Source organism: Heliconius melpomene, chromosome 21 (genome assembly GCF_056956725.1).
Source record: "Heliconius melpomene rosina isolate 202511_hmr_F chromosome 21, ASM5695672v1, whole genome shotgun sequence".
In the NCBI taxonomy this organism is placed as follows: domain Eukaryota; kingdom Metazoa; phylum Arthropoda; class Insecta; order Lepidoptera; family Nymphalidae; genus Heliconius; species Heliconius melpomene.
The window spans coordinates 7,776,510-7,798,538 of record NC_140409.1 but is presented as its reverse complement, the minus strand read 5'-3'; the positions used below and the strand labels follow the sequence as shown (position 1 = coordinate 7,798,538).

The 22,029-nt window shown below is 32.7% G+C and overlaps 1 protein-coding gene and 1 non-coding gene across 9 annotated transcripts in view; both read left to right on the top strand.

Annotated features, from left to right (window-relative positions):
• Positions 1 to 22,029, top strand: part of Sh (Potassium voltage-gated channel protein Shaker) — a 194,933-nt gene that overhangs the window by 164,272 nt on the left and 8,632 nt on the right. For 7 of the 8 annotated variants that reach the window (XM_085206428.1, XM_085206430.1, XM_085206436.1 and 4 more), the window contains 7 exons: positions 13,256 to 13,359; positions 13,564 to 13,725; positions 14,075 to 14,718; positions 15,235 to 15,364; positions 16,898 to 17,103; positions 19,006 to 19,229; positions 19,437 to 19,665. In XM_085206428.1, the coding sequence (XP_085062554.1) occupies positions 13,256 to 13,359; positions 13,564 to 13,725; positions 14,075 to 14,718; positions 15,235 to 15,364; positions 16,898 to 17,103; positions 19,006 to 19,229; positions 19,437 to 19,658 (1,692 nt within the window). In that variant the 3' untranslated portion in view covers positions 19,659 to 19,665. Of the gene's footprint in view, positions 1 to 13,255; positions 13,360 to 13,563; positions 13,726 to 14,074; positions 14,719 to 15,009; positions 15,140 to 15,234; positions 15,365 to 16,897; positions 17,104 to 19,005; positions 19,230 to 19,436; positions 19,666 to 22,029 lie in introns of all 8 variants that reach the window. The other variant, XM_085206431.1, reaches the window with a different exon arrangement.
• TRNAV-GAC (transfer RNA valine (anticodon GAC)) lies at positions 10,007 to 10,077 on the top strand. The gene has a single exon. It is a non-coding gene; the product is annotated as a tRNA-Val (tRNA).

The following is a 22,029-nucleotide window of genomic DNA, read 5'->3' as shown; positions in this document are numbered from 1 at the left end:
TACACACTCGATTTGCTTACTAGTAGGCAGCCCAAGGTTCAATCAGCCATGTTCCAATTCCATCATCAGACCAGTTCGATGGTACCATAAATCTACACATAAACGCCAGGTTTAATGATGATACAACAATTAGAAGTGCGTGTAATTCAGATTCTTTAGTTTTATTACATAGTCGACCTAATAAAAGCGTGTTAAAATAAGATATGACTACATAATATGCACTATTTCGCCTTCTAACTAACTATCTATTACAATCTAAGCCAAACCAATTAGCCTGAGAAGCCTTACACGAGTGATTAAATCAATTGTTTTGATGTCGGTCAAAAGGAAGGTATGGCTAAAAAATTCGAATATTTCTTTTATTTTCAATCTCCTAAATCCGAAAATAGCATTCTATTTTTTCTGTTTACATTGATTAATTATGTAATTTATTAAATATGTAAATAGACATATTGATCAAGAAAATATTATATAGCATTCTAAATATTGAATTCTATTGTTATAAATAATTCCAAAATGGTTTAAAAAGAAAATATTTTCTGGTCTTCCTGGTCGTTCTGATAAGAACATAAGATTCCTGCTTTCAAAATTTATTGTCGTCGAATCCGGACTCGTGTACAAATGTTTTAGTGAATACGATGTCAAAAAGTGGACCACTCATATCATAGAAACTTGCAAGTTTTTCTTACATTAATAAATAGATAAAAGGTGAAGCGTGGTAGAAATTATAAAGGCCTCTGGAGCGTAGTGGGATAGTTGTGGAGGTGTGTGAGCTGATTGTAAACGTAATGGCTCGATGGCGTCCATCTCCACTTGAGGAAATTAATATTTTTTATTTTCCTGCTCTGGCAAGACAACATGTAGCGTCAAGGCTACTCAACGCGCGAAGTTTCAAATTTTGGCGGAAAGCGAATAACAGAGTGTCTTGACATTGGGGTCGTGAACCCTAACCTCGTACCGCTATATACGGGATACAGCATGAAAATAAAGAATAAAGAAAAAATAATACTCTCCGGTCGGCTGACATATTATATTCAAGTTATTGATCGATGTACTATCTTAAAAAAACATTATTTATTATTTATCACAAAATCTTACAATATATACAATTATACATATTATATATACCGTTCAGTGTATGTCGTATTGATCACGCATGTCATTCTAGATATATTTTAAGAAACAAATATAGCCGGCTCAAAATACCACTTTATAAATAGTTGAACTTGTTCTGTGATCTCTGGAAACTGACGCGGGAATTATACGTTAAATATCTCAAAATATAGACCTTTTACAATAATTTTATAAGATTTACAATAATAATATCAATAATTTCATCCGTCATCCTATAAGATTACAAAACCAGATATAATGGCTTTAGTATTCCGCGCAAATTTTGAAAGTTTCTATACCTATTAATTACCGCTTACATTAACGAGCCTTTAAATAACCTTCCATAATATTTATCTTAATTTCTCTGCCGCACCAAAACATTCCACAATAAATAACTCCGCAGCATATCTTCCTGCAAATGTTTCTTTGAACTCATATTTTTTAGGTTATTACATATTTTTCAGAGCCCTATGCTAGTGAAGCTATTATCTCTAGTATTTATTTATTTTCTCGTAAAGTTTTTGTGTGTGTTTATAATTACGATATTCTGTAAACACTCGCCGCTTACGTTTACAGAGAAGCTTTAATAAATTATTATATATACGACAACACGCGTCCAAAAATAATTATTTGTGGATATGAAATAGAAAGAGTACATCGGAATCGCGGTAGTGGCGGACGTCACACTGAGGCGGATAATAAAAGACAAGACCAGGAACAATTCGCGGTTTGCTTTACAACGTTAGCGAAGGTGTATTAATTATAAAATCTCTTCATAAAAGCGTAACCGGGCTACCGGTTGCAATAGGCACACGCGCCCTTGGTAAACACACAATAAAATGTATTTTTGGCACGGTCCATTGCCAACCGCAACGCAACGGCCGCGGCGAAAGAAATACGCTGGCCGCGAAGCACCGTTGGGTTCGCATCGTAAATTTTAATTTATGCATAGAAAACTTACATATGTGACGATAGTAAACGTTTACTTGATGCTAACTGCGTGTGACAAAGTAATATGTAACCGCCATATCTACCACAAGATACCACCTACATGAATAACAAGAAAGATTAATTATATCAATTAATCAATTGATTTATAAATTTAATTGTAGGCACTTAATAAGGTTTAGGTAGGGTATGAGTAGACCTTCCAATCCTGCAGCCTGTATTCGTTCCAATATTTGCGGGCAGCGGGAAAGGAGCTTAAATCCCGGGGGATCCCGATACTAGAGAGCCCCTTAAATATAAAAATCATATAAAATGATGCAAACAAATCAATTAATTAACCATTAAATTGTTTTATTATCACAGAAAACATAAATCAATACAAAAATACTAAAAATCTATTATATCAATATTAAAAGATACAGGTACCTACCAAATTATAATATAAAAAAAAAACATTTTTGTAATTAATATTGAAATTTTATAATTTTGTCATAGAAAAATTGTTTTCTATGTGCGAAAGAAATATAGTATAGTATATAATATACAATAATATCGTCGTCTCTCATCATCCACGCGTCTTTGGTAGGTACTACTCTTAAAGCTGCATATGTAAGATTTTACGCCATTGATTCATAGACTCATGGTCGACATGGTGACAGCCAAAGTTTTATGCAGACAATATAATTAACTTTTGATTTAAGATGGCGAAACTTTTTTAATGTCATTTTTCGCCCTCGTAAGAGGCCACTCGCATGCTTATTTTGAATCCCGCGAATCCCGCGGATTTCGCATACTTAATACCGCAATTCGCAGTATTGGAAAATTATGCGGGATCTGCGGGAAATAACATTTAAAATGATCAGCCAAAATAATGTAGCAATTATTGCCAAAGGTTAATAGCATTTGTCCTTGTTTTATATTTATAGGTTGATGCTATAACGTCAAGTAAATAAAATAGGTGTAACTGTCTGTCTTTACATGAGGAGTGTTAGTTTATTACCGTTTATAGGGCTTATTTTAAATTTAAATACTAACACACGACATTCATGTACTTAACAACATTAAATTCAACAGTACTTATCGTTATTATTTCTTTATTTATATTATACAAATGAAAAATTTATGATAAATGAAACCTGTTAGCAATGAAACATGTTATATTTTAAAATCAGTTTAAATAAACTTTTAAAACTGATAAGTATTAATATTGCAGAAGTATGGACTTATTACAAAATTTGCTTATTTAATAAGGTATAAGTTTATTGATATACAACATTTTCAAAGTCAAAATTCTTATAGAGTCATTAAAACTTTTTTATGTATAAAACCGATTTATACCCCTTGCCAAAAAGTATTGAATATAACCGGATCTCTTTCTGACCTAATATCGATAACTATAAAAAAGCCTAACCTATTATTAATAAATTTACACAGTTCAAAATATAAACTGTTTTTGTCGGTTACTTCTGCATTATACCTATGCATATTATAATAATATGAACCTTTACATTAAAAAACCAGGAAAAAATATAGGAAGGAGATAAAAATTACATTTCAAATGTAGTTCAAAAGAACTTCATAGAGCTCTTAAACCACTTTTCGATAATTGAGTCAGAAGCAATTGACGTAGACGTCTTGAGGGCACTTCGTTAAATCTTACTCGTTAACGCGTTTTTGAATTTTAAGTACTTATAATTTCTGAGGCTGCTTTAGCAGAAGCAATGGCCAAAGGTGAAGCTTGGACTTTTATTATCTCAAGTACTTTAAAATTTAAATGTTGTGAAATTAGTTCAACATATTCATCATAGGAAAGTTGTTTGACATAAATTTTATAATTTTTATATTAAGCAGAAAATTTACTATTACTTTATGGTGTTTTTTTTATGAAAGTAAGTTCATTCGATGTGGATAGCAATATAAACGCCAAGCTTAGATTACGCAGTATATTTTCTTAAGGAATTTCGCATAATTATTATAGCCAAAATTCGATATAGAGTTCAGGAAAGCGTAACATGACCTTTATTAAACTAAATAATACAAAAACTGGAAAGAAAAAAATAATGCTATTTTTTATTTTTTTTATTTTTGAGAATTTTACTTGGTCGTTGAAGATTTTATGTTTAATATTAAGATTAATATTCAATTTAATTTTATTTGTCGCTTTATTTTTCTTTTTGTTTAAAAAATTTTTATCTACTTTTGTGGCTGAAATCTCCCTACAATAAGAACTATATCCTATCCTATATCTTATAAAACAAAGTCGCTTTTCGTGTCTGTCTGAACTTTCTAACTCTTCTTCTTCTAAACCACCCAACGGATTTTTATGTGGTTTTCACCATTAGGTCGAGTATTTTTCAGGGAAGGTTTATATATAGTTTATTATTTGTACATTCTTATGTAAATTAACATAAATACGATAAATGTGTCTAAAGTCCTACCCGTTGAGACACTTAAGCGCATGCGCTGCTTTCATGGTAAGTACTACATGAAAATAATGTACTGGAGTATTGTTCCTCTTAATAAGATCTACAAAAAAGTCCGCGAGAGCATATTTTTATCTTTTAAGGATAACGTGTAGTGATCATATTTCTGTCTAAAAATAGTAATTTCAATATATTTTTTATTGTGAGGGATATTTTTCCATAATGGTATTAATCCTTATCCTTTAAAATACTTTATTAATTTTCTAAATTAAGCGAAGATAAAATTTGCTTTTTACACTATTTCGAAATTGCGAATAGTATTAGAGAAAAACGCATTTAATTGTTGACACATTACGCCGTTGACACATCAGCTGTGCCGACTCAAGTTTTACTTATCCCTTACTCTCAGCATATAAATAAGTATATTAGTTACGTTGGCCATTTAATGTAGATCAAAACTGTCTTTTACTGTTTTTTCATTTTATTAAGTACTTTAGAAATTGTTACAATATCAAAACATCTTTGCTGCGAAACGCGCCCCGCGACGTTTTGCTTATACAAGCGCGTCATGAGCAGTCATCGGTGGTTCAGTGGTAGAATGCTCGCCTGCCACGCGGGCGGCCCGGGTTCGATTCCCGGCCAATGCATTCTATTTAATTTTCCTCACAGGCAGCCACGTAGTGCTTGCTTTTCATAAGGGACAGAATACCCTCTTCAGCATTAACCACAAGCTCGAAAAAAAAACCCGCCCGCTATAGAGTCATAACAACGAAGATTTAGATGCGTTTGCACGTATTGGATAATTGGAGTTGAATGTATTATTTCAGCGCGATATATTTGGTTTCATATTTTTTGTAGTAGTTGTTAGTAGGTAGGCTTTTGTTTATAATTTCTTCCGTTTAAAAATAGTCATTTAACTATCTAAAAATAGTCATTTAAAAATATTTTCATAAGTACTTGAAAAGATTAGTAGCACAGATTTAAAATTACGGTACCTACTAAAAAATCCTTGCTGTGTAAAACAATTGGAAAATCCTTATTGAAACTACGAAAATGCGGGTTGCATTAGAGTTTAATTAATTTTCACATTATCTTAAGTGCTTTGCAAACATACATTATATGAATAATCAAGTAGTAAAAGCGGGCGAAGCCGCAAGGGGGTCGCTAGTATATATATATATGGTGATGACATGATGAGAACCTCTTTCGGTCTTTACGTCTTTTATTATATTTTCCAATATCCATATTAAGTAACGTGTAATACACTTTTGGTAGAGTGTATAAATACAGTTTAAATGTAATTATCATAAAATCCATAATTATTATGTAATTCATATACAATACAAATTTAAGTATTACATTCTACAACGAAATTAAATTCGCAATAAAAGTAATATCTTGAAAATATAATTTTTGTGATTATCTTTTGAATGTTAATCTATTTTACACTATTAAAATACATATTATTTACCAATAAGAACCGGCGGTGTCATATACAGTCCTTGCGGCGTAATCTGAGCTTTCCATTTGTGTGAGTGATCCCCAAAAGTAGAAGCAGAAAAGAGGATGTGTAAAAATAATATTAATTATTAGTCTTCAAAAAAAAATTAAACAAAAAATATATCAATTCTTCTACACCGGACTAGGATCCTTGTTTGTTTTCCTTTTACTCTTAAATATGCACTCTTAAATGACCAACCGACCGTGACGTCTCCCAATACAAATAACTCATTATGCTAACAAAAGAGGTCTGAATGTTACAGGACTACGCAAAAATAGTAATAAATCACAATTTTTTGATTACTTCTACTAGAACATCTGATAAAGAACTATAATAGTCCAGCTATTATAAGTAATAATAAAATGTTGTCTTAGCAAAGCTCTTTTGTCTTCTTCTTCCTGGCATTAATCCCGGCAATTACTAGGGTCTGCCTTCCTACTCAACCTACTCCACTTTGCATGGTCTTTTGCGTCCTCGGTGGTTAGACCATTGGCTCTCATGTCCTGCATCACCACATCCAACCAGCGCTTCCTTGGGCAGCAAAGCTCTTTGGTATGGTAGTCAATTTAAATTGACAAATAAAGATAGAAAATCTCGGTTGTCGTAGCAGAGCGGTACAACATTTGACTATAATTGCGATGGTTATGAACTATTGTAAATAATGAAATGCATCCTTATTAAAAGTTGTTAGGCGTAATGGGCAGAATTGTTATTGTTAGAATTGTCCACGCTAATTTATATCTATACTTAAATAAACTTCGTGCGTTCTCCATACAAAGAACATTGACATTAGCACGCACGACAACTGGCACGTTTGTAACGCCATAATTAAAGAACAGAATATAGGTAGTGTTTCTAAATTTAATATTTTTACGAATAAATAATTTACGGTGATGAAAAATTGTAATAGTAAATCTATGATATTAATATTTTTGTCTGTCTGACTATATCCTATCCTATATCTTATAAAACATAGTCGCTTTTCGTGTCTGTCTGTTGTTTCTAACTCTTCTTCTTCTAAACCACCCAACGGATTTTGATGCGGTCTTCACCATTAAGTCGAGTGTTTTTCGTAGAAGGTTTATATATAGTTTATTATTTGTACATTCTTATGTAAATTAACATAAATACGATAAATATTAAAATTCTTTCGATATTAAAATTCTTATGTCGAAAAGGAATAGAGCAAAAACCAAATTTAAAATAAGTCCTACGGATGCTAACCGCTCCAAATACAAAAAATTACGGAATCGATGTTGCAAAGTCTGTAGGGATGCCCAACGAAAACACATACACGAGTCAGTCACTAATAATAGTCCTGCTAAAGTATGGAAGTTTCTCGATTCTATGGGTATTGGGCGACAACGTAAAACTACACTCATAAACGACAGAATGGATCTTGATCAACTTAATAAGCATTTTACTGCTGTGAACCTCTTAAGCCAGAGAATGAAATCCAGTACTCTCTTGTCACTTTCCTCACAACCTTTCCCGTCTTTTACTCCTATCAATTTCTCTTCAGTTACTGTCACGGATGTTAGACGGCATATTCTTGCCATAAAGTCGGACGCAATTGGCGCTGATGGGGTGAGCCGTAAAATGATTCTTATGACATTGAATGTTGTGCTTCCTGTACTTTGTCATATTTTTAACTGTTCCCTTACTACCAATTCCTTCCCTAGCTCTTGGAGATTTGCTTATGTTATCCCTATAGCTAAAATTACCAATCCTACATCTTTCACACACTATAGGCCTATTTCTATTCTTCCTTTTCTATCCAAAGTTCTCGAGAGAATTGTACATCACCAACTCTCGCTGTACCTAGTGAAAAACAATATATTATCATCTTTCCAATCTGGTTACCGGCCGGGACACAGCACTGTTACAGCACTTAACAAAGTATGCGATGATATAAGAAGCGGAATAGACAAGCAAAATATTACCATATTAGTCTTATTAGATTTCTCTAATGCCTTTAACACAATTGATGTCGATATACTTTTAGCTTTACTTAAATCTATTAATATATCGCAAAACGCTATTGAATGGTTTTATTCTTACCTCGTCGATCGTGAACAATGCATTCGTGCTAATGACAAACAGTCCTCATACAATCGACTCAGTGGGGTACCTCAGGGTGGTGTACTTTCTCCGTTACTTTTTTCTATATTTATAAACTTCTTAACTCCACTGCTGACATTGTCCTTTCATCTTTACGCTGATGACTTGCAGATTTATACGACCACGGCAGTTGATGATATTGCTGATGCTATACGGCATATCAATTTTAACTTAAGCATTATTAGTACCTGGAGCAAATCATTTGGTCTGTCGATAAATCCTACCAAGTCTCAGCTGTGCATCCTCGGTAACTCAAAGCAACTCTCCAAAATTGACTACTCCCTCCTTCCTTCCGTAATGCTTGATGATTGCAAGATGGAGTTTGGTACTTGCGTGAGGAATCTGGGTATCAGGATGGATAGTTCTTTGACATGGGTTCCTCAAATAGCAGAGTTAAGTCGAAAAGCTTTTGCTGCTATTGGGAGGGTAAAGAGATGGAAAAATTTATTGCCGCTTAAAACCAAAATATCTTTAGCTCAATCCATTCTCTTTCCCATTCTGGATTACGCAGATTCCTGTTACCTAGATTTGTCACAGCAATTGCTAAACAAGCTCGAACGTCTTCAAAATGTAATAATTAGGTTCATTTTTGGATTGCGGAAGTATGACCATATTACTCAACATCGAGTTCAACTTAAATGGTTGACCATCAAGCATCGACGCAATTATCATGCACTTATCCTTTTATACTCTATCTTGTATCTTCCTTTAACTCCTTCATACCTCAAACAAAGATTCACTTTCCTGGGCTCCCACTCTCAGTCTTTCAATCTCCGTTCAAGATATGACAACGTATTGGAGGTTCCACTATGTCGCACCAAGTGCTACAGTGAATCATTTACCGTAAAAACGGCGAAATTATGGAACGAGTTACCCAGATGTATCAGGCAGTCGACATCAGTTGGTATCTTTAAGCGCCGGCTAAAGGAGTACTACCTATCGTTATAATCTATGTATCTGTTTTGTGCATATGTATATGTAAGTATATGTAAGTATTGTATCTCTATATGAATGTATATATGGTATCTATGTGTGTATTTATGTATATATGTATGTATGTATTTATGTATGTATGTATTTATATATGAATAGCGTATGTTTATATGTTTGATATAATAAAGTACAAAATATCTTTATGCAAAGTTAACCGCCACCAATTGTATCATACTATTAGTTTTTGTTAAAAAAAGGGTTGCCTGTAAGAAATCACTTACAGTGATAAGGCCGCCTATGCACTGTATCTAAATTACAAATTTAATTGTGTAATTTAAATCTTCTTTGTGCAATAAAGTGTTTTTGATTTGATTTGATTTGATAAATGTGTATAAAGTCCTACCCGTTGAGACACTTTCGCGCATGCGCTGCTTTAATGGTAAGTACTACATGAAAAAAATGTACTGGAGTATTGTTCCTCTTAATAAGATCTACAAAAAAGTCCGCGATAGCATATTCATATCTTTTAAGGATAACGTGTAGTAATCATTTTTCTGTCTAAAAATAATAATTTCAATATATTTTTTATTGTGAGGGATATTTTTTCATAATGGTATTAATCCTTATCCTTTTAAATACTTTATTAATTTTCTACGTTAAACGAAGATAAAATTTGCTTTTTACACTATTTTGAAATTGCGAATAGTTTTACAGAAAAACGCATTTAATTGTTGACACATCCCGCCGTTGACACATCAGATGTATGTTACTCAAGTTTCACTTATCCCTTAGTCTCAGCATATAAATAAGTATATTAGTTACGTTGGTTATTTAATGTAGATCAAAACTGTCTTTTACTGTTTTTCATTTTAATAAGTACTTTAGAAGTTGTTACAATATCAAAAAATCCTTACTGCGAAACGGCTCGCCACTCGCTATGCGTCCGCCGCACCCGCCTGCCTTACACGCATCGGTGGTTCAGTGGTAGAATGCTCGCCTGACACGCGGGCGGCCCGGGTTCGATTCCCGGCCGATGTATTCTATTTAATTTTCCTCAAAGGCAGCCACGTAGTGCTTGCTTTTCATCAGGGACAGAATACCCTTTTCAGCATTGACTACAAGCTCGAAAAAAAAAAACCCGCCTGCCTCGAAGCAACGAACAAAAAGAATAGCAACGAAGATTTAGATGCGTTTGCACGTATTGGATAACTGGAGTTGAATGTATTATTTCAGCGCGATATATTTGGTTTCATATTTTTTGTAGTAGTTATTATTAGATAGGTTTTTGTTTATAATTTCTTCCGTTTAAAAATAGTCATTTAAATATATTTTAATAAGTACTTGAAAAGATTATTAGCACAGATTTAAAATAACGGTACCTACTAAAAAATCCTTGCTGTGTAAAACTATTGGAAAATCCTTATTGAAATTACGAAAATGCGGGTTGCATTAGGGTTTAATTAATTTTCACATTATCTTAAGTGCTTTGCAAACATACATTATATGAATAATCCAGTAGTAAAAGCGGGCGAAGCCGCAAGGGGGTCGCTAGTATTACTATATAGTAGCAGTAACATTGTTATAAACAAATCAGGAACATTCGTAATAATTTATATAATTATGCTTGCTCTTTAGATTCTGTGATATTTTCTATATTTAGCAGTTTCTTATATATACATAATAATATTTTATCAAAATGAATATTAATTTTATAACAAAGTTCCGTCCATTACCTACATGCTACATTTAATTTCTGCCAGATATATAAAAATACATATAATCACTTTTTAAATATAATTACACGCAAGTAACACATACTTGGACCCCATTTGTACTGAAAAAAGAGAAAATAAAACTCTCGCACCGGACTTGAAAGTGAAAACGCGCGAAGATCGATTAACAAGCGAGCAGCATCCGCAGTATACCCGCAATATGCTATTGTCGAAACTATTCCTGAAATATGCGTAGCTGAACGGTGAAACGTTTATTGTCATCAAGTTTTTTGTTTATTTATATCTAATAACTTTTTTAGACAAGCAAATCAGAGATATAAAAAAATTTACAAATTCATCTATTGATAATGCGTGTGGTAATGCGTTTCTGATTAGTTCTAATGCCGGTACTTTTATATATCTTGTTAAGTGGAAAAAACTCTTAAGGAATTTTATAGTAGATACTTCTCTAGAATGCTAAAAGTTGAAGAACAAAAAAAAATAATCTTCAACTCTCATGTGACCGCAATTTAGAGAACTTTTAGAAGAATAATTTATGCAGTTCTAATGCAAAAAGCAACCAGGCTTTTGGAACAAAATACTCAACGGAAGAAATACATAGTGTATCTAAATCAAATTCATATATTAAGAAGCTTTTTTATCGAAAATGTGATATTTAGATACAACATCTGTTTCTAACCTTCACATATGTGAATTATGGCTATTTTAATGGAATTTTATTGTTATTTATAAATTATTACAGTAAATGATACTTACTAATATATTTTATAACATTATACCAAGAACGAGCTTTGTGTATGCATTGACAGCGAAGTGAGAACGTATAACGTTGATGTCCGAGCATAAACATTAGTTTCTGTCACGTTCGTGATCTCGACCCCTGCTCGGTCAGGTGACATGAATGGCACACCCGCACCTCGTTAGGCAAAGTGCATTGCTTCTCGACCTTGGCCCCATTGCAAGGAGGGTTCGTAGGTGATGTTAGATAGTCTTTAGAATATATACAATATTACATTATAAATAAATTAAATGCCGATATCCGACGTTTGCACTCAAGACCACCTTTTCATGATATCGGCATTAAACATCCAAAGCTTTATAAATTGATTAAAATACATTGACTTTTGTTATTGTGGCAGTGGGATGTTTGAGAGAATTCTCACAGGAAATTGTGTCAGACGACAAAATTCAATGAGTTTTTCGAACTTTCCCTGTTGTCGGATTCATGTAGTGAATAGCTATTACATCTTTATATCATTGACATATAAAAAATACATATGCATACATTTATTACGTATATGTGGATGTTTTTAAGCTTTACATTTTATCCCTAGTGTAGTATTTAGAGAGAACAGAGCGGCAATCGCTACGGTCTTACCTCTCTCATCTGCACCTCCACCTTGGTCTAGTCCGCTGACATTAACCTGACCTGATTCCAATATCTTTAATACTGTCTTGTCGAAGGTCAACTGAGGTCTCCTCACTCATTCACTATATGTTTTCTATATTTACTTTCTCTTGAAGTCTGAACACACGTTTGAAACCATCTGAACACATTTTTCATTCTTACTGTGATATCCTTCCACTCTCTGTATTACATATACACAAATCTGTTAATCATTATTACTCATTAATAATCTTTTATTAATAATACCTAAAGAAAAAATAAATTTTATTTTTAATTAGTAAATTATTTTTAAGACATTGTCGTTTATTATTTTTTATTAAGTATTGTTTATAACGTAAAACAACACATTCATATAAAAAAGAAATATTCATATCATTAAAATTTTCTCCTGAAATAAATATGAAAAACTTGGTATTAAAAAAAAAGTGAAAGTTTAAATCACCTTAATGTAAGCAGTATCAACAAAACATAAAGATTATTGGAAACTAAATCACGTATATAGGCTAATCTAATCTCTTCGTCCAGCCTGTCTTGAATTAGATGTTTCTAACAAAAGCGGAGCACCTCTTGTTAGTTTCATAGAATCTTTATATATTCTTATATAGCTTAATCCGTTTAGGTTTACCTAAGCAAATTACTGGAATAATTTTGTAAGAAAAATAATTAATTATTAGTGGTATTTAATAACGCAATAGAGCAAAAAACTATTATTTTTTTGATTTTTGTCTGTCTGTGCATTTGTTCACGCTAATCTCAGAAACGTCTTAACCGGTTTAATTGCAGTTTTCACTATTGTATTTTGGCACGCTTCCGTAAGCATTTAGTGTTTTTTTATGTCAACCGGATTATACCTGTATACATATTGTTTTTAAAGTGATATTATTATTAAAAAACTAAATTAATGCAGATTAGTTAATTATTAATTATGTAGTTCAAGCGGGCGAAGCCACGAGCGGCTCGCTAGTAGTAATGTAGAAGATCCATTTCTCAGTTTTTTGTGTTCTTTTGTATTAAACATTTTTTTGAAATTACAAAACTGTAGCCAACTGTGTCTGAAGTTAGATTATCGTTACAGGTCAGTGGCTTGAAGTTCGAAACTCAACTTCGAACACTCAACCAATTTCCTGAAACACTGCTTGGAGACCCGTCAAGGAGGATCAGATACTTTGATCCTCTAAGGTACTGTTAAATATTGAAGCTTTATTGACTATTTATTATATTTCATATCATTTAAACTGAATCCAAAAATAATCTATTATCTTTCTATTTTATGATAATTATATTTATCGAAAGTTTTATATTAAAAAACTACAATAACTTGAGTGAAAAATCTTAATAAAAGTGACCAATAAAGTGCACTAAATTATCCCATATGTTTTACAGGAACGAATATTTCTTTGATAGAAATCGGCCGTCCTTCGACGCCATCCTGTATTATTACCAGAGTGGCGGCCGCTTGCGCCGCCCTGTAAACGTCCCTTTGGACGTATTTTCTGAGGAAATTAAGTTCTACGAGCTGGGTGAACAAGCTACCAACAAATTCCGGTTAATATAATAGACTAAGAATTAAAAATATAATATCATAAAAACCTTTTTAGTTAAATTAAATTTAAACCTCACAAATATCTTGGATGAGCTGTCTTAGACTTGCTTTTATAGCCTCGGAAGAGCTAGAATATATACAAATATAAAAAAATAATAAATTTTCCATCATTTATATATATATATATAATTTGCAACTCTTAAGAATGTTTTTTTAATAATTAAATTAAATTAACTATTAATAATGATAACTAAATTATATATGAATATTTCAATCATAGTTAAACGAACATTGAATGTACACTACTACTCATTGATTTTTTGTACTAAACACAACTTTTTTTTATTTCAGTGAGGATGAAGGTTTTATAAAGGAAGAAGAGAAACCTCTCCCATCAAATGAACGTCAACGTAAAATCTGGTTGTTATTTGAATACCCCGAGAGCTCCCAGGCCGCCCGAGTGGTCGCTATCATCTCCGTTTTCGTTATTTTACTGTCTATTGTCATCTTTTGTCTTGAGACTCTGCCAGAATTCAAGCACTACAAAGTCTTCAACACGACTACCAATGGTACAAAGATTGAAGAAGATGAAGTGCCGGATATTACTGATCCTTTCTTCCTCATAGAAACACTTTGCATCATTTGGTTTACTTTTGAATTGATAGTACGTTTCCTGGCCTGCCCAAATAAATTTAACTTTTTCCGCGACGTGATGAACATTATAGACATAATTGCCATAATACCTTATTTTATCACTCTCGCGACCGTCGTTGCAGAAGAAGAGGATACTTTGAACCTTCCGAGAGCTCCTGTTTCACCTCAAGATAAATCTACCAACCAAGCTATGAGTCTTGCAATACTTCGGGTGATTCGTCTTGTTCGAGTCTTTCGAATCTTTAAGCTGTCTCGTCACTCCAAAGGCTTACAAATTTTAGGCAGAACGCTTAAAGCTTCTATGAGAGAACTTGGGCTTTTGATATTTTTCCTTTTCATTGGTAAGTTATTACATAAATTTAATAGCTTTTCCATTTTTTTTATGTAATTAGTAATTATAATCAAAACTTCAGACACAATTATTTATTGATAAAGAATATTATTTGAAAGCAAATCAAATTAAACAATTACTTTAATCTAAATGTAAGATAAAATTAAGCGTCTTAGAATAAGAAAAAAGTAGATATCGCCTGGCCGGGTGGGTATCCATCGACACGCAGTACAGCAGCCTCGGAACAGAATGGTGCGGGCAAACTAGGGGCGCTGTTGCACCAAATATTTTATTTTCACAGGAGTGGTCGTGTTTTCAAGTGCAGTATTTTTTGCGGATAAAGATTGTCCTGATTCAAACTTTTCCTCTATACCTGATGCGTTTTGGTGGGCTGTCATAACAATGACCACTGTCGGCTATGGAGATATGAGGTAACCGCGTCTCGTGACCCGCCCGGCACCTGCCTGCAGTCGCTCCCTCGCTCGCACTGTGTATCCCACTGTATCGCATACATATGTGCTTCAAGGTGTGGTGCTGTTTTCGTCTGCGGTCTACTTCGCTGAAGCGGGCAGCGAAAACAGTTTCTTCAAGTCCATACCCGATGCGTTTTGGTGGGCGGTCGTGACAATGACGACCGTAGGATACGGCGACATGACGTATGACATATACAGCGACTTCATCTTAAATATCATTTATGCCTTTCGTCATTTTTCATTTTTTCCTACAACTTTACATCAGCATCTTAACACATTTGTGAATTCTTTTCGTCACATCATATAAATACATAAGCTTTAAGTATTCTATTGACGGCTCGCCTAAAGAGTATACAAATCACACTTATACTTTCCACAAATAAATGCACGTGCTAAACTTTTTGCAGTAAGCATTTACTTAAATCACATTCTATAGTAATCGACCTACCTGAACTTTTACAATTTTACATGGAAGCATAGGCGTATAATTTTCCATTCACAAAATTATTATATTTTTCAAATGACATCATCAAAGCGTGTACATTCTTCAAGATCTGTCGTCGGTGTGACAATCGCCCTTTCCAAATCGTAATCAATTAAAATGCTTGTTTAGATGTTAAACTTCAACTGTTACAAATATAAAGAATGAATTTACATAGCATGGGATATTATATATCCTAATAGATATAGTTGAAGTGAAGCTGTCTCGGTGTTCACCTACTATCTAAGTGTGCTCCTATTGTACCGCTTTTGCTAAATTTTCAATGTATACCTGTCAGATGTTATCGTTGTTGTGATTGTTATTATGGACTTAAGTGCTTATCGGAAAATTTAGTATAAAAGAGTTGTATTATTCCCACTTATATTGGCATCATAAGAACAATTAATTATTCATTAATCATTAAATTCACATTTAAATTGTTTTGCTGTTTCACCCAGTGCTAAAGTCCATTCGGTTATCTCACATCCATCTCTATCATTTTTAAATTCAATTTAAAATATATTAATGATACAAATCTACACGTTGTGCTCCTATGTAAAATTGTTATTCAATATTTCGTTGCTTTTTCGTGCATTAAGTGTATAATTTTCACACTATTTTTATTATATATGTAGGAAATTTTTGTGTTCGTTATACATTAGACGTAAAGTGGCATATTGCATGTCTGCAACATACATCATTTTTTGTGGCTATAGTACATAGTTTTATTATAAATACATCTAAAATAATATAAATATTTTCATTACCTAATTATAATTATTTCTTACAAATATGTCCAAAATATGTTCAAGACTCGGTTCATTAAAAGTGTTAATAGAATGTATAATATGTTTAGCAAGGCGAATTTATTTTCTGTTAATACATTTTAAGACTGGAGTTTTGGTTATTTTGGACATGAAGCTGGCAATTAAACACTGCTCTGCGATAAACTGGTTAGATTATTTTCGCTTGCGGGTATGAATGATGATGTTTGATATTGTACTGCAAATCTTAAAATGATGCGAACGTACTAAACTTACTAATTCAACTATTTCATGTAATTTAGAGCGGTCATTATTATTAGTTTTATTAGAATTATTATTGTGTTATTACATGTCACCCTAAAACCCTTATACAGTGCATGTGCAACATCAAATAGTTTTTAAACTCTCTATGTATCTCTCTATATGTCACTAAAGTTACCTGCTGGGTGGCTAATGTTGTTTTTCCATTAGGCCTGTTGGAGTCTGGGGCAAGATCGTTGGGTCGCTTTGCGCAATCGCTGGTGTACTCACCATCGCTCTGCCCGTGCCTGTCATCGTATCCAACTTCAACTATTTCTACCATCGTGAGACAGACCAAGAAGAAATGCAGTCACAAAACTTTAATCACGTCACTAGCTGTCCATACTTGCCCGGGACCATGGGCGAACCCTATTTAAGTAAGTTTGTTTGAGCTTCTGTTTTATATTTCACATTTCTTTTTTTGTGTTTAGAAAGTAGCAAAATACATGTTTATTTTATTTTAAAATTATATTGTCCTTTTTTTTATTTCTGCATGCAAATACTGCCACAACGGAACTTACTTGCATGTTTCGCTTTTTATAATTTGTTTCTTTTATGTTCATTTTCCATAATTTCAGGTGGAAAGGACGATGAGAGAGACGAGCTCTGCAGTGATCATTGACTTTGCGATAGTGTTGTGCGTTTGTTTGTTTAGTGAGATTTAGTTTTATCGAAAGAGACGATCTTTGTGATATTATCATAAGGCAAGATGTATTGTGTTTATGTAAATAGTAGGTTAAGTTATGTGAAAATGCCATATTGAATACTGTTATATCTTCTCCAGATTTGTTTGCGATGTTATTTTATTAGAAGATAATAGAATTTTGATCGCATTCTAAAATGCTTATATTTTTGTTTCGTTCACTTACCTGCCTACGTGCGTTAAACACTCTTAGCAAAATACACTTAATTGAAATCTTAATAATAAGAAAAGTAATCTAAAAATTTGTTATACATTGGAAAGCATTTATATATTTTAAAAGAAATATCAAAGCGTCGTGGACCAGCTTTATTGCAACTTATTAAATAGTATTTCAAACGGTCCACGCCCGCGGGGAACTGTTTTATTTCTTTAAAGCACTATCTTAAGCTGCTCAAAGAATCGCCAGTCTAACATAAACGTTTCTCACAAATAGAACCATTTTATTTTATTTAAAATTATACAACTTTATCGACGATTTTCTGCGTTAAAAAATTTAATTGTTTCTACGTAATTAAATGTACAGTATACTTTGTTTAGTGTACATAAGTACAGTGTTCTATTCTATTACTGCAAATATTAGTAAACTTTTAAAATATTATTTTAAAAATATAAGTTTAACTAAAAAAAATAGTACAGGCTTGGCGTAAGTTATTAAAATTTACTAGCCTACAAAATCTTTCTTACGTAGATATTACCAAAAATAACTATCTTAAAAAGTTTTATCTATAGACAAACGGATTCAACAACTCCATTTAAGCACAAGGACTCTTCTACGTCACGTATGTATTGCCGTGAATGTTTGTAGCTACAGAAAATTACGGAAATTATTTTCCGCCGTAGATAAACAATTTGTATCTAGTGCTATGGGGCTTTTATTACTGTAAGCACTGATACTGTGTTAATCATTACTAACAATGCTTTTTGTTTTTTTTATTATTATTATTATTAACATTTTTTTTTTCTATGATTATTAACAATTATTGCTTTTTTTGTAATCTTATTACTTTAATAGACAAATATAATTAAAAACAATATAATTCAAAATTCGCAATATTTTTCATGTTATATTTAATTAAATTCACAAAATATTGTGGCAAGGAAATAATTTTACAGTACTAATTATGAAAATATTACATATCCTATAAAAATTATGGATGTAAGTTTAAATTTAATACTAAATATTTCATCAAATTTACAATTAAACCTTGCTATCAGTAAATTTAGCTTATAAAATAATGCTAACATTTTATTTCTAACATACTTTTTTTATGAATGCTAAAAAAACTAATACATATACATATATACTATATATGCTAACTGTACAATTTTATGTGAGGGTATAAAATGAGAGTTGCTATTTGCCGGTGAAGCAGCAACAACAGCTCATTGTTTCATAAACAATAAAGTAGCAGCCTAATCATATTTGTAAAGACTTCCTTCTACCTTTTGTTGTATTCAAGCTTGAATAGAAATGAAAAAATAATGTCCATTACACTTTTAATAAAATGGGTTACATTACATACAACAGCTTTCCTGGTATCTTTTCACAGAAAGTATTGACAATACTTGTATACAGTTTCAGGACCCATCAAGAAGTCCTCCATCAGTGACGACTCTTCCTCTGATATGATGGAGCTAGAAGATTCGGCTTTAGTTACTGACACCCACCTGGAAAGTAGCATGCGTCGTTTACGGGAAGAGGAGCGCATGCTGCTCGAACAGCAGGCCGCCATGGAAGCCGCCGGGAACGTGGACGACATTGCAGCCCTGGAACATCAAGACCTATTGCGACTGAACCAAGTACGTACTATATTATTTCACATGATATATCATGTGCTGCACGTGTTGCGAATGCCATTACTTTTATATATCAAAGTTTTGTATGAATCTTTTAGTTGTACAGATTACTAAAAACTTATAATAGAATACTTGTACTGTAATATGAGGCTATCCAGTCTACGCTATAAGTATAACGATAATTTCTAAGTAATAACGTCGGGTATTCAGTTGAGACAGCAAGAGCTTCTGAAGCAGCAGGCGCGACGCGAGCGGTCCAGCGTGGTGGCCGTCGTAGGTGCGGGCGGCGCGTGCAGCGGGGGCGGCGCGGGTGCGAGCGGCGCCCTAGCGCACCATGACGGCCGACGAAGTGACATACGAAGACGGTGCAACGTACGGGTTAATCAATTGCACGCCGCCACTGCCGCTGAAGCTTTAGAGACAGATGTCTGACCAACGGGTAAGTTGTTAAATATACATTTAATTTACATATTAATAATATTTGCAAGACTTACTGAAAGTATTACTATTGGATAATCAGTGTAATCAACTAAAATTATCCCAATTGTATTGTAAACAAATATTTAGATTTTTAACAAGTATTTTAATAATAAATTAATTACTTACTCGAAGGTTTAGCTCGCAGGCCTATATTACTTGGTAAATTTATTTTACTCGTTGCTTGCATAATTTTATTATAGGATTAATTAGTTTTTTATTAACGTTCTTAATAGCAATAGAACATAGGAGAATTTAAGAAAAAAAAATTATATTTAAAGTTGTAAATCGAAAAGTGTATTTTAACTATATTTAAATTAAAACGACAAATGTAGCCGTAAATCATTGAAAGGACATTATAAAAAAAAAACACAAAACATTTTCCTTTTTTAAAGAAAATCTTAACTAAAACATTAAAAATGGCACTAGACCGGTATAAACAGCACTGAAAGGCGCCACAAGGAAATTTTATTTCCAGTATGCAAAAAAAAAGGCAATAGTAACATTTATTTTACTATAAACAATAATAACGACAATATTATGACATAATTAGTACAGATATGCATCATCCATATATTTCTTTGATAGTATGACGTAAAATAGTGATCAATAGTCCAAGCTTGTGACGTCCCGCCAACCCGCACCACGTGCTTGAATCGATCCTACTTCACCTCGTCCTAGATATGCCTCGTCCCGATTCACCCGCGGGATTATTGTTTCATATAAAGTATTAATCGATTGATTATTTAATATAAAAGATGAAAACATTTTTTTTTTAAATATAATCTCTAATTTTTTTAACATATTTTTTGTGAAATATCCACCATGTTTATATTTTGTATATATTTGATAAAAAATGTGATATATAGTAATAATAACTTAGATATATCGCGTTTTTAAACAGATCAATGAACTGCAGAACATTACAGTCTCGTTGCGTGATTAATGTTGTTATTGTAATAATATAAAATACATTTTGTATATTTTTTTATTAAAAATACATCTTGTCTATCGTTTAATGCAGTGTTTTACTAAAAAAACTAATTAGAAAAAGAAAGACTTGGCTAATTGTATTGTTATTTTCAATATATTTAATAGTAAAGTTGATGCTACGAATAAATACAAAAGAAAAAAGAACATTTTTATAGTTTGAAAATAGAGTCTTGTCATTTTCGTCTCTGTGACAATTAATTCTTTGTCACTAACTGCGACTGTCATCAAACTTTTCGTGAATGCACACTTGCAGTGATAGTGACGAAATTTTCTTGCTTTCAATTAAGATGGATCTCAACGAGATGGTTGTCTGTGCAAGCAATTGTAAATGCAAGGCAAACAATGCATGGGTCCACCCGCTTTGGAGTGATAGGATGATAAATAGAAGATCTACGTAAATACATATGCATATGAACCAAGTATAGTTATCAGCTAAAGTCGTATATCATGTAGTGATTTTTACATTATTACTCAAAACCGTTTTTCAATAAATATATTTAACTTGTATTGCTTCTTACAAAATAATTTTCATTTAACCTTAACTAAAAGCTCTGTACCCAATAAAAAATTGGGAGGAAAACGCACAATTCGTCTTATTTTACTTGAGGTCCAAGTTAACTTTAACGCAGTCGAATGCCATTTAGTTGTTACTGCGCAGTTGTACAATACAAACTTATGAGCACGGTAACAGCTGGGTGATGGGCACGCTGCTGTCCTCTGCGGACAAAAAGTTACCCAATTGTCTGCACGCAAATGCACGCACCCTCATTAGGGATGATCAGGGTGTCCGCATTCTGGAAAGTCAGGGAAAAGTTACGGTAGCTCAAGGTGGTCAGGGCAAGTCAATGAAATTGAAGGGTTACGAGGTACGAGGAATAATAAAATTTACAGTGACAGTACTAAACAGTTCACATTTAATATCTAGCTTGAAACCAGATCTCAAACAATAATGTTTCAGATGATCCAGGATTAGCTCTGGTTAATTCTGTAAAGGGACATAAACATGTAAAAATCTGGCATCTCACAAATCTGGCGAACCCTCAATTGCCAGCGCCATAGAGACGTTGTCGTCGTTCGACTTGCTTTCAAAAAAAGCTAGAAGATTGTCTATTTTATGTAACTTCATTTGATGTAAATTTTTAGTCATCTAAATGAAAATTATTTTACGTAACCTAAACTCTACTAAAAAAAGTAGACTGGACTTTGACATACGAGTACGTATCCACGCACGTACAAAACTATAGCTACTATAAGCTATAAATGACAGATTTTATAGTCACAAAATAATATCATATAATTCAATTAATTTAAAAAATAATAAATTATTTAAAAC